The sequence below is a fragment of the Tachypleus tridentatus genome, chromosome 7 (genome assembly GCF_004210375.1).
Source record: "Tachypleus tridentatus isolate NWPU-2018 chromosome 7, ASM421037v1, whole genome shotgun sequence".
NCBI classification, from domain to species: Eukaryota; Metazoa; Arthropoda; class Merostomata; order Xiphosura; family Limulidae; genus Tachypleus; species Tachypleus tridentatus.
The window spans coordinates 22,703,887-22,717,591 of NC_134831.1; the positions used below are offsets into that span (position 1 = coordinate 22,703,887).

At 36.4% G+C, this 13,705-nt stretch overlaps 1 protein-coding gene across 10 annotated transcripts in view; it reads right to left on the bottom strand.

Moving 5' to 3' along the window:
- Positions 1–4,377: 4,377 nt before the first annotated feature.
- LOC143255293 (ubiquitin domain-containing protein UBFD1-like) overlaps positions 4,378–13,705 on the bottom strand; it is a 91,012-nt gene continuing 81,684 nt past the window's right edge. For 5 of the 10 annotated variants that reach the window (XR_013030526.1, XR_013030525.1, XR_013030524.1 and 2 more), the window contains 2 exons: positions 7,854–8,088; positions 4,516–5,072 (listed from right to left, as the gene is read on the bottom strand). Coding sequence is in view for 4 of the 10 variants with exons in the window: in XM_076510735.1 (XP_076366850.1) it covers positions 4,962–5,072 (111 nt within the window). In the remaining 6 variants the exon portion in view is untranslated. Of the gene's footprint in view, positions 5,073–7,853; positions 8,089–13,705 lie in introns of all 10 variants that reach the window. The other 5 variants (XM_076510735.1, XM_076510734.1, XM_076510732.1 and 2 more) reach the window with 2 other exon arrangements.

Sequence of the window (13,705 nt, forward strand, 5' to 3'; positions counted from 1 at the left end):
AAGGATTTACTTTGGTGTGTGTATAAAGATAATTAACTTGTTTGTTCAGTGACAGACTTGACTAATCATTGGAGTGAGCATGGCTAATGACATACCTTAGGCATCTGGAAAAAACTCAAATATTTCAAGCTGACAAAAGGAAGGCACTATGAAGAAGGCTCCAACTACTGAGATAGAAATGTTACTTGGACATTCATGTAGACCAGTGGTTCCCAACCTTTTTTATGCCCTGCACCCCTAAAAAATTTTATGTTCTCGCATCCCTCACAGTAATTATTTACTTAAGAATAAAGGTGAAGGTGGCCAAAACATATTTTTATAATGCTATCTTGCACCCCTGGGTGGGAACCACTGATATAGACCAAAGTTGTGACAAAAGAAACAAAATGAGTAAGAGAATTTTTAGTCTACTTGAAATTGTTTCAATGTAACATATGTTTTATGTAATATTTGTATGCAGAGATCATCTTATTGGATGTTGGTTAGAACCTTACAATAATTTATTCAGATATTTAATTTCTTTATTGGTTCTTTTAAATTTGTGGAATGGTCTCTTTCAGAACTGGGATAAAAAATCCAAGTTTGAAGGTGAAATTTTGGTTCAAAATGGGGTTGTTTTGTTCAATTAAGATATGTAGCTTCCAACTTCCAATGTTTAGTTCTTTCTTTACCATCTCTGCAATTCAAAATATCCACAGTATGTCTACACACATCCCAATAATTTTAAATATGGAATGTTTTTTTTCTTATGTTCAGTGAATCTGGTTTCTAATTTCACTGATGTAGAATTCTAGACATTTAATCTATGCTAGTTTATAAATTGTGTGCTGAAAACTACCCACACAATCAGAAGAACAGAAAGTAGGGCAAGGGAAATTATTCACTTGATGCCCCTCAAACAAAGATGACAAGACTGGGCCTTGTGGAAATGCAAAGTGAAAAACACCTGAATGAATGCAAGATGTGAATTTTCCAGATTTAATCAACCAAAATAGATGTACCACCTCCCAAAGATGGAGAAGAGGATGGCTGTAGAAGGTTTGTTGGAATGGAGTCATAGAGGAAGTAAGCCTCTGAGATATTTGCAATCCATAGTGATTAGGTCCAACATTGGCAAGAAACAAGATTCTTTGAAGGACAGTAAATAAAGAGAACATGAACTATGGAGGATGAAAGGAAAATCAAAGGGTAAGTTACCAAAAGAGAACTCTTTAAGTACCCAACAACTGGCTGCAAATAGACAGCAAAAATCTATAAATTGTACTCAAGTTACCAAACTGACCCTTAACTATAGGATAGTTATTGCCTAGATAAAAAGCACTGAAATCTAAGAGCAGTTTGAGAACATGTAGGAACAGAGGAATGGAAATTGATTAGGAAGCAGGAGTACAAGGGTCAGTTATTGCCTAGATAAAAAGCACAGAAATCTAAGAGCAGTTTGAGAACATGTAGAAACAGAGGAATGGAAATTGATTAGGAAGCAGGAGTACAAGGATCAGAAAGAGGCAAAGAAGGGGCATGGGTAAGAGGGTAAAGCAGTGAGGATAAGAAATTTGTGACTCCAGAATAATAAGCACTCTAGTAAAACCACAATAAATTCTAGCAATAAATCAACCCATCGTAAATGAAATAAGTGGGTGGATTATGACAGAAAGAAGGTCAAAGGAAGAAAAATAATGGAAAGAGTGGAGAGTATAACATGAAGTGGGTAACTTTAAGTCTTAAGAAGATGCACAAAATACAGAGATGTGATCCTGTAAGTCTAAAGTAAAGACTTCAGGAAGTAGGAGTCACAGAAGGGTAATACATGTAATGTAAAAGTCATGTAAAATAATAAAGGAAGGAGGATAAAGCATGCATGTACCAAAGTAGTGGTAAAAGTACTATGTATAAACTTGCATGTCTGGAGAGGAAGTAAAAAGCAGGGAATAAACTATAATGTGATTAAGGATATATTCTTTAAAAAAATCCATTCTGAAAACTACAAAAAAAGGCTAAGTACATTCAAGATAGCATGAGTATAGATGAAGCACAAATAGGTGATGGAAAAATCCTGGCAAAATCTTTCTTCATGAATGAGAAACATAGGTGAAGGTATGTCAGGTATAAATGAAGATCCAGGTGGAAGGCTACATACACTGCACTAAAGCTGTCACTTCTCCCAGAATACCAATGACCACTATAGTTACACCACTTAAGGTGAAAGTTACTGACACTTACTTAATAATGTAGAAATAAAAGGCTTAAAAATTGGCAAGTGCAGAAAATGTTGGAAAATGAATATCCTATAATAAATACTTCCATGACAGGTAAAATTTTTGTTTATACTTCCACAAGAAAAACGTATATACTTGAAAAATTCATTAAAAAAAAACCAAAAAAATGCGAGTGTTAAATCAGTAAGTGATAATGGAAATGTCAGTGTACAATAATCTAGCTGTGCTAGGAGGTGTGCTACACTGCTATTCATGGAAGGTTTTTGTGTGCTACAGCGTATAAGTAGCATATTTTAACACGAGTTTAAGTAGCAGCCTCAAAGCTAATGGAGAGAGATGTGCAAATAGGATGCTACACAAATTTGGGAAATGCTAAGATGTAAGAGGGGTTAATGTATTATATTTCAATATCTGTGCTGTTATAAAAAAAAATATGAAGCTGTGAGAAATATGCATCTCGGTAAGGCATATGATAACTTATTTGAACTGTCACAGAAAATATAAAAAGTTATGGTTAAAATGTACCTCTGTTATGTATGTGGAAACTTTAGTAATTTCAGTGGATTGTAAGAGTAAAAATTACCAAATGCTGAAAGGATGATAACAGATTGAAGATATTACATTAAACTAATTTGGAGTTTCATCATGTTGTAACAGTTAATACCATCACATCCAGTTGTTTATCTGATGACCATGCATTTTGATAATATTCATACATTGCACATTCCATTTAAAAAAACTCCACCATAATGATAAAATGTTGAGATTTCATGTTGTCAGTGTGACAATTCATTGTTTTTGTAATAAAACAAACAGGATGGAATAATCTTATCACCTTTCTTGGCCACTGGATAGCAGCTATCTTTAAACATGCACTTTCATCTTGAAAAAAGTAGGCCTGAACTAGGTAAAAGCTAAGTTGTATGACACAATTAGTTTTCTTTCCTTCTGTTATTATCAGTTGAAAGAGAGAAGAACACAGACAGTGGAAGGAAGACCAATATGTATCACATTTATCACAAGTTCTGATTATAATGACATAAGCTTTGAAATGTCCCCATCTGGTAACCTGAGATCACAGTAGTTGCAACAAGTTGAAAGAATATATGGTGCAGCCAGGTGGTTTATGATGAAAAGATATCAAACAAGCAATTTAAAAGTAAAAAGTACTTTACAATAAGCAAATTACACGTCCCTAATAATGTACTTCATCTATACATTAAATACAGACAAACTCTAGATTATGTAACAGTATAAATGAAACCAAACTTTGAACATGTGTTTTGCCTTATACAATGCAAAGGCTAAGGTGAAGTGAGTCTACAATTTAATTTGAAACCTCTCTTTGCCCTATTTATACCACAATTAAGTACAATATTTTTGCTTATGTATAATCGATCTAGAAAGGTATATGAAAATGATTTATTATTGGCAAAAAGAATCTCATCATATCGTGCACATAGTGATAAGCAAGTTAAAAGGCACTGATATTACTATCTAATGTTAAAACTTAAGTTCATATTGTTTTCTGAGAAGTATGAATAGACAGCAAATGTACAAAATACCCACTACTGTTAAAATACTTTCCCCTAAAGATATCACATGACACCAAACTTATAAAGAAAGTATTACAATTTCTTTGTATGTTCAACTGAGCACATATAGTGTAAATGCAATTTTTGCATAAACTATCACAATGTGATAGCAGATGTCAGTATGTCTGTTCTGCTACAAATTGTTTGAACTTCTATTACATTTGATATACAGCTGATTCTTTCCTAAAATAAGGATTATGTCCAATAGTTGGTATATTTAACTTTAAAGCAGACATTTCAGAATTTTCGCATAATAATCAAGTGAGACAAGTAAAAAAAAATCATATAGAAAATAATGTATACAAACATTTTGTATATTAAATATTTGGCCTCTATCATAACAAAAGTTATCACAATATAAGTATTTGTAGTAAGACAGTAAAACCATTCTATTTCTTATTCAGTAGTACAAGTTATATTAATCTGTTTTAATTTTGAATATGTCTGCACATGTTTTTATCATTTATATCTTCAGTTTTTCTTAAATAAATATGTTTCTTGATTTATGTTTTACTAAAAGTGTTAACAAAATGAAAAAATATGTTAGCAACTGAGTAGAGCACTTGTTTTGGAAAATGATTTCATAGCCTTTATCATTCTTACCAAATAAAATATAATGGACTTAGTTGAGACATAACATCATGCATTTTATCCATATTAAAACAAAATCACAAAACAAAGTAAGTACTCACACAACATTGATATCAAAGTTAAAAAGTGTTTTCATTACATTGTGGCTTTACAGAATATGTTTTAAATCCTGAAGACAACTTTGGATTGAAGATCTTTCAAGCTTCCATATTAATTGAAAGATAAACAATCTGTTTAAAACTTACATAGTTTTTAGATCATAAATCTAGATACATGCTTGTTTTTCTTTACCAAACAGGTGTGTTATGTGTCATTTGTTTCTACTTCATTAATTAAATAAACACGTAATTTGTGGGATGAATGAATATATATAGCTGTTAGCAGTGTTGAAAGAATAGTTTCAAAAATACTTTACTTTTTTACTAGTAGATAGTTCTGAGGCAAATTAAATTTGAGTATTGTTTCTTTTCTTTTCTAAATTAGTACTTTTTTCACCATATTTGTATACAAGAAAGTAATTCTATTACACTGTACAATAATGGCTAAACACAATAAACAGTCAAAAATACTGCCATTTCCCTAACACAGCATCTTTGATGGCATCCACATACTGTGCTGGAACCCAATATATCCAGTATCTGGAGGCTTCTGTTGGACCAAGCTGTAATCCCTACAGTACAATACAAAGAACTGTTAATGCTACTTTTTTTTACCATACGTAAACCTTAAATGAACATCTTCAATACTGAAACCATGAAAGAATACGTTTGTAACAAGCTAATAGTATGATATCACTACACTATTTATTTTATATATAGAATCCACACCTGTCAGATGCAAAAAAAAGAATGAATTCATTATTAGTGTTTATTACAAGGTCAAAGTGTTGATACTGTGTTACAACAAACTATAATGCTCAAGTTGGGCAATAAAATTTGAGGTATGATGAATTGTATCCTAAAATAGGGCAGTGACTGAAATGATTAAATAACATGACCATACAATTCTGACCTATTATGTTGCATATTGTTTAAAAAGACAAAAAAAAGTTGCAAATTTCAAAATTACTTTTAAATGTCTTATGAATATTACTTATTATGATATTAAATAGATTACTCATACCATTATTTAACAATATATAATTTGAACACTTTTTTTTGAAGCTGAGTAACAAGCTATATCACTGATACATCATGCTACATCATAAGTGAATAACAGTCTTTTTTGTATAATTATGGAATAATTTTTACTTTCCATATTTAATAATTTTATAAGCTTAATGGTTAGCTAAAATTAAAAATTCAAATATATGCAAAATATTAAAATTTTCAGTGGTTAGTATTAGTTCTAGTTTTTCTTACTTTACACTTTTAAAGTATACTCTTCAAAACAAGAAATGCAAAAGGGATATTTTTTTATTTTAAAGAGAAATATATGTAATAACGTTACAAGCTCAGAGTATGTGATGTTACACGTGTTAAGGCACTGATTGTCAGACCAAAATGACAATAAAAGTTGTGCACTTTGAAAACGGAAGAAAACATTGGATTTTTCGCCAAAACGCATTCGTGTCCAATAAATATGTTTGAGAAATCTGCATGTTCTGTAAGTGCAACATGTGCAAAATCCCTATAAACGTGACAGGTTCTCGGTTTTCATAGCTCAATGTTAAGCCACCGACACGCAATACAGTTACGCCAAGACTGACTGAAGCACAACGCAACAATGCCATTGGTCACTTTGAAGCAGGCAATTCTCGATCAGATGTTGCCAGAGCTGTGAATGTTCACCCAAGCACCATCACAAGGCTATGGAATCGTCACCAACAACATGGATCAACTCGTGACCTTCCACGATCTGGCAGGCCTCATGTGACCACGCCCGCACAAGATCGCAACATACGGTTACGTCACCTTCGAGATAGGACCACCACTGCGACATCTACTGCCTCAACCATACCAGGGCTGTGTAGGATTTCAGATCAGACTGTACGCAACTGTCTACGAGATTCTTAGGCCCCATGTGCAACCCATCATGGTGAACATCAATGACGTTTTTCAACATGACAACGCCCTTCCTCACACAGCCCGACTCACCACTGTCTTCTTGAGACACTGTCTTCTTCCCTGGCCCTCCATATCACCAGATTTAAACCCCATCGAACATCTTTGGGACGAGTTGAACCGATGTCTGTGACGGCGACAACCTCAACAGCAGACTCTACCTCAGCTTGCAGCAGCTTTGCAGGCTGAGTGGACAGCTATTCCACAGGATGTGATTCGTCATCTCATCGCTTCCATGGGCAGGAGATGCCAAGCAGTTATTGATGCTCCTGGGGGCATACTCGTTATTGATGCTGAGTGACGTTAAACTTCACCTAGTGAGCGTGGACTTCACCTTTGCAGACTTTGGATGTTCAGCAGTGAATGTGAAAAGTTTCACACATGTCATACAGAACTACCCAGAATAAACTTGTTAACAATTTGTCTCATATTTTGCCTTTTGGGTTTCTTTTTTTGAAGAGTATATTTACTTTCCTCTGTGATTGAGAGTGCAAGTATATAAGTTGTTTTATGGAGAAGAGTGAAAAGTACAGTAAAAACTGTTGTTTTTGGTAATAAAGTTATAAATCAATAATTTCAAAACAAACATCTGACTACTGTAAACATTGCTATATAAAGCAATTCTGGAGTGGTCAGGCCACTGCCAGAAACAAATAACGTGACCCACAATATGTGAAACGTATGCCACTTCTAGAGTTGTAAGAGGGTATTATCCTCCCCCAATAAAGTTTTGAAAATGTAATGTACGAGATTGAATCTTGAACCATTATGATTACAAAAACTGCATACACACTACATAATGTATTTAATTAAAAGAAGCAAGTCTTAACACATAGGTTATAGCTGTGCATACTATAATAAACGGCCATGGCCTTTACTGGTCTTACTTCTTCTTATGGCCCTGGTGAAGTACCAGTTTGCAATTTCAGAAAGTAATGGATGTCTAAGCTTGCCAATTACAACAGTGATTGGAAATTGCTTGTCAGTGATTAAGTACACAATTGTTTGCTCATAAAACAAAACTACAATTTTAGAAACTGAATACAAAAATGCATTTTCTAAACCAACATACCTATCTCCTCTCACACTTAGAGCTAACGACTTGACTGCCATGGTTTCTTCACTTTCCCATCTAAGCATTGGTCTGAATTTTAATCATTTGCTCTACTCTTTTGTACCCCACTAAACTGGTCATGGTAATGTTTGTCTCATGACATCCTCCACTTACATCTATGCACCCTCTATCCTGGTACTGTATACAAGTACATCATTCAGATAATGTTATGGCATTTTCGAGACTGACTCAATCCTAGTCTCTAACACTGTCTCTTAGTGGTGAGGAAGAGTGGGAGAGTTTAAGAAAATGTTAACTTCCAAAACATATTTACCTCCACTGATAAGATAGAGAGCTGGTGAGGGCATTACCTATGCAAAACATATCTGCACAGATCATGGAAGGGTCAATAGAAGAATGGCACTACATAGAGAGTAGGTATGCTTCTCACATGGAAGTAATTCATGTATTGTAGATAGGAATTTTACATGATTTGTCATCACTACTTGACCAGTTGGTTGGTTTGGTATTTTATGGTGCAAAGCAACTAGACTATCTGTGCCAAACATCTGTTAAAAAGTTAAAATTAAAGTAAAAATATTAAATTTGATAAAAGGAACTTAAAGTAAAACAAAACAGAGTTTAATTTTTGAAGTAAAAATGTAAATAGCATTAATTCCAATTTTTATATCTAGTCTACAGCAGTTAAGAGAAAAATTATAGTAACACAAGTTGTAAAGGACTTTCTGTAGCATAACTGCAATTATCATAGCTCACCAGGATGTCTAATGACGAAGTTAAAAAATCAGTTGGCCTTTCCAATCTTGGTTTTGAGTTATTTGACGTTATGGCTGTTTTCAGAGAGTAAAGTAATATGAGTTTTAAGAGTGATAGCAAAATTGTAATTATTATAGCTTGCCAGGATGACTAATGGGTAGTTCAAACAGCAGCATTAGACACCTGAAGTTGGCCTTTCCAGTCTTGGTTTCGAGTTATTTAACATTATGGCCATTTTCTAATTTCAAATCAAACTAGATGTACTTTGATTCTTAAAAGGGAATCACATTAAAAAAAGTCTAACGTATAAATTTAAAAAACAAACTTAAATAGCATTAAAAAGATTATTGGCCTTTAAAAAACTTAAAAACATTTCTAAGGTAGACAGTGTCAGTATCATCAATAACACTGTCTCATGTTATGGATAAACCTTGAGACAAAACATGTTAAAATGGTGCTGTTGTTGAAATTCATAACAAAGGCACGACAGTAAAATGTGGCTTATTGTGACCTGAGTATCAGACAGACAAAACATTGGTGCATCAGTCCCAGATAAAAGAAAATGATGAGTTAAAAAACTGTGATCAATGTGACCTTATGGAAGCAAGATGGCCAAAGTCCAGTAGATGGATTTATTTGGAAAAGCTTGTTTTCACATCACTCACTCCAAGTCGACTGTCAACTGGAACAGAGCAGAGTCTTGAATACAGGACCATAGTCCATGTATGGAACAGGCAACAACAGTGACAGTGCCTTGCAGACAGATTTAGCTGCAGTTTCAGCGAGCCCGTTCCCGTGAATACCAACATGGCCTGGTATCCAGAAAAACTGGATAGAAATATACGTTAAAGAGAAATTGGCGAGAACAGGGTGAGAACTAACGTGAAGCAATTACAGGGCCAGTAGAGAACTAAGCAAGTCAGTATAAATAGTGCAATTTGAGTCTTGCTTAACTTCTATGTGATCCAGGGCAAGAGAAATGGCATACAGTTCAGCAGTAAACACAAACTGTGCCCAACCCATTGAACCACAACAAACCATGGCAGAGCCCACAGAATCACCCAATTTCGAATCATCTGCATAAATAGGAATGGAAGGATGGTTTGAAAGATGTTCAGTAAGTAACAGACAGTATCTCCAATCAAGAGTACCTGATTTTCTCAGATGACTTAAAGAAAGGTCTCATTTGGGGACTGTAATAAGCCATGGTGCGATGGGCTGACCAGTGGATACGAAGGCCAAAAGGAACAATGACAGATCGTCTGTTCTGAAAAAGCATGGCCCACAGAGGAAGGAAAACACAACCCAAGGTGGGATGCTTTGGTAGGGAATAAAGATTCAAAGCATATATTAAAGACAGTTGTAAGCAGCGGAGGTTCATGAGACTATGTATAAGCTCTGAACTTGGGAAGTGTGGGAAGCCCCAGTGCAGAGCCAAAGTCCTTGATGATGAATGGGGTCCAGCATCTTCAAGGCTGATGTCCTGGCAGAGCCATAGACCAGTGATCCATTGTCTAGTTTCGATCAAATAAGACCGAGATATATATTTAACATAGAACATCAATCCGTTTCCAAAGTGGTGGAAGAGAGGATACAGAAGATGTTCAGTGCTTTTGTACAATTGACCTGTAGCTGTGTGGTATAAAGGTCAGCTTACGGTCAAAGATAAGCCCCAAGAACTTTGTCTCAGGAACCACAGGTAGCAAAACTTCATTAATATGGAGTTGTTGTTCAGGTTGAATACCTCATTCGCAGCAAAAGTGCATGAATGGTTTTAGAGAGAGAGAAGTTAAAACTGTTTGCTGTGGTCTACTTCACTAAACAACTGAGGGCAGTCAGTCGCTGCCACTCAATATACCTTATGTTCAACTACTGACAAGAGATGTAAAAGTCGTAGACATAGAGCCCATTTGCAATAGCAAGAGAGAGTTATTTGGTGATGGCATTAATCTTTATACTGAAAAGTGTGACACTCAAAACACAGCCCTAACAGACTCCAAGTTCCTGTAGGAAAGAACAGAAAAGTGTCAAAGCCATATGAACTTGGAATTGCCTGTCCATTAAAAAAATTTTAATCAAAATGGGAAGATAGCCACCTAACCCATATAAATGGAGGTCTCACAAAATGCCATACCTCCATGTTGTATCAAAAGCCCTCCCAATGTCAAAGAATATTGATACAAGATGTCGTCATTTGAAAAAGGCTTCTCTGATTGATGTTTCAAGTAGAATCAGGTGGTGCATGGTTGAAAGCTGTCGTCAAAACACACACTCAGTGGGTGAGAGGAAGCTGTTTGATTCGAGGAACCAAACAAGACAAACATTAACCAACCTCTCTTAGGTCTTACAGAAATAGTTCATCAAAGCAATTGGATGGTAGTTTGAAGGAATCTTGGGAACCTTCCCAGGCTTAGAGAAAGGTAGAACAATAAGAATCATAAAAAACATTTTCCTGCCAGATCTGGTTAAAAACAATCAGAAGAATAGCAAGAGGAGCAGGAGAAAGATGACACAGCATTTCGTAGTGTACATCATCGAGTCCGACTGATGTACTGCCAGATCAATGGTGGGCCAGTTTGAGTTCCACCAGTGTAAAGGGACAATTATAGTCACAGAGACAATCAGCTTGAAAGGAAAGCAATATTGAGAGAGAGGAACAGAATTATATTCCCCACTGACCTTTCAAATCTTGTCTCATATGACTTTGTAACTGGTAATAGATGATATGCTGGTTGTGAACTTAATCCAAAAGTCCTTTTGGCTTTGACATCTTACCCATTGAGCATGTGCATGAGCCTGCTGAAAAGCCATGCAGTTTGAGAGTGTGGGATACCTGAGAAAAGTATCCCAGGCTCATTTTTGAGCCTTCTGTGTCATGTAACAGGCAGGATTTCACTACAGACGAGGATATCGTGGAAACGTGTCGAGGTTTTAGGAATACAATGCACAACTACCTATATATTACAGTCAATTACTGCTGCCATACAGTCACCTAATGTTGGCTTACAGATGATAGCAGGATCAAGTTTTGCAAGAGCAGCGAAAAAGGGCCAGTTTGCTTGATCCAGCCTCCATTGGGGCATGTGGGTCGGGTGGCATCAATCACGGCCAGTCTCTCTTGAAATGATAGAAAAATTATCACTGCTTTGTGGGTCACTGTCAACCCTCCATGAAAAGTGGGAGAACAGTGAAGGGGAGAAAACTGAGAGATCAATGACAGTAAAGGACTGACTAGGTGCATGCAAATAAGTACAAGAACCAGTATTGAAAAGAGAAAAGTTGTGCTCAGAGAGCATATGCTTTACAGAGTGACCTCTCTCATCAATATCATCACTTCCCCAGAGGAAATGATGTCCATTAAAGTCCTCCAGGATTAAAATGGGAGATAGCAACTATTCAATGAGAGCATCAAGGTCTGATTGATCATATGTCTCTCCACGTGGCAGGTAGAGAAAACAAACAGTGATGGTACGGACCAAGGAAACAAGAATGACTATGGCCTCCAATGGTGTGTCGAGTGGCAAAGACAGGGTGAGCACATGCTCATCAACCAACAGTGCCACCCCCCCAAGCACTTGTCCATCACACAGCCTGTCATTTTTGTACAAAAAAACCACCAAAAGGTTACTGTATCAGCAGGTTTCAGAAATATTTCCTGTAAGGAGAGACAAACAAGATGGTAGGAAGCAATCAGTGCTTTGATGTCATCCACATTAGAACATAAACCTTGACAGTTCCATTGTATCAAAGTGACCATTTTTATTTATGTGTAGGCTTAATGGGTGGTGAGCCCTTCTGTTTATGACCACTATCTTTTTTCTTTATTCAAGGAAGGTCTGTTGATTCCATGAATATTGCTCTGGGTTGATTGGGCAGGTCTTTGTTGTTGGTAGAGGATTCCAGCAACTGAGGATGTAAACAAATGATTGTTTATCATTTTAGGGTGGGAGAAGAAGATGTACCCGAGGAAATGCTCATACCTGGAACCAAAGGAAGTGGATCTTGGGGTTTGCTGGAATGTTTGTTAGGGATATAGATGCGAGTCGACGTTGATTCATCAACTTTTTTAACTATGGAGATAAAAAGACTTTTCATTTGGTTTGAGAACAACTCTTTTGGAAACACAGATAGATCTGTCTGTATTCTCACTGTAGTATTGCAACAGCACACATCCAAGATGAAGTGGTGGACAGCAACTTTTGAGCCTCAGGGTAAGTAACGTTTTTAATCATCTTCAAAAACTGCACTTCTTTTTCTTCCAACCATTTTGGGCAAGAAAGAAAGTAGGATGGGTAAGAGCCAATGAAATTGAAGCAATGAGGGTCCATTTCACACTCATAGGCATTATGGTCCTTGCCACTTCAACAAGTACATGCCAAGGTACCCATGACATGATGTCTTTAAGTGACCAAACTGCTAGCACTGGAAACATCCAAGAGGGTTTGGAATGTATGGTCATACCTTGCAATTAAGATAACCTGCCTTGATGATGGCAGGTGGATGTGGTGATGTAAATGTAAAAATAAAGACACTGGTCAGCATCATAATTCCAAATTTGCGAATGGAGATACACCTCACTGCAGAAACTCCTTGGGTGGAAAAACCAGCGAGAATCTTTGACTCAAGGATGTTCTTCAAATCCCTCTCAACAATAACTCCTTGTGATGAATTGAAAGTAGCATGAGGTGTGGTCATTTACCTAAGGACTACTTTTCACTATTTAAGTTTTTATTTGGAGGATCCATAATAAAAAGAGAATTTTTCGGTTCCCACGGAAGCCCTACAAGGGGACACACTAAAAATGCCAAACAAAGACACTGCAGCAATGCTAGGGTTTTGTGAGCACTATACCCAAATACCAGCATCAAATACAATGTCCACAACACCTGTTGAGAATACCCAACACTGGTACTTGGTTGACCCTAACCCAAGTGGACCAGCTGACCCTAGGGGAGCTACCCCAAGGCTGCCCATCCACAGGAATTCAAGGCCAAAATGGTGTGTTAGGGTTGGACCTCTGAACCACTAGGATCCTCTCCTCCCCTTCACAGGTCATGACACACAGCAAACACATAGGTGAATGTTCAGATCCAAGAGGAGGTAAACTGTAAGGAATACAGGAATCCATACCAAGGGGTCTACTTGACAGACCACAACCAGACAGCCAAGGTTGGAATTGTGAGGTCATAATTTCTATATCCCACATTAGTAGCTAGGGCAATTTGATCACTGTTCCTTCAGGTTAAGTAAGGCATGCATGATCCTATCATTCCAAGTCTGGAGTGTTATTTTTGAACTTTTCAGGTTGAGGATAAAGTAAATATATATATGAAAAAAAAAACATTCAGGGACCTTGGTAGAAGAATTTCCAATTTCATTCTCTTTATCAAGAGTGGAGGAATTCACTCT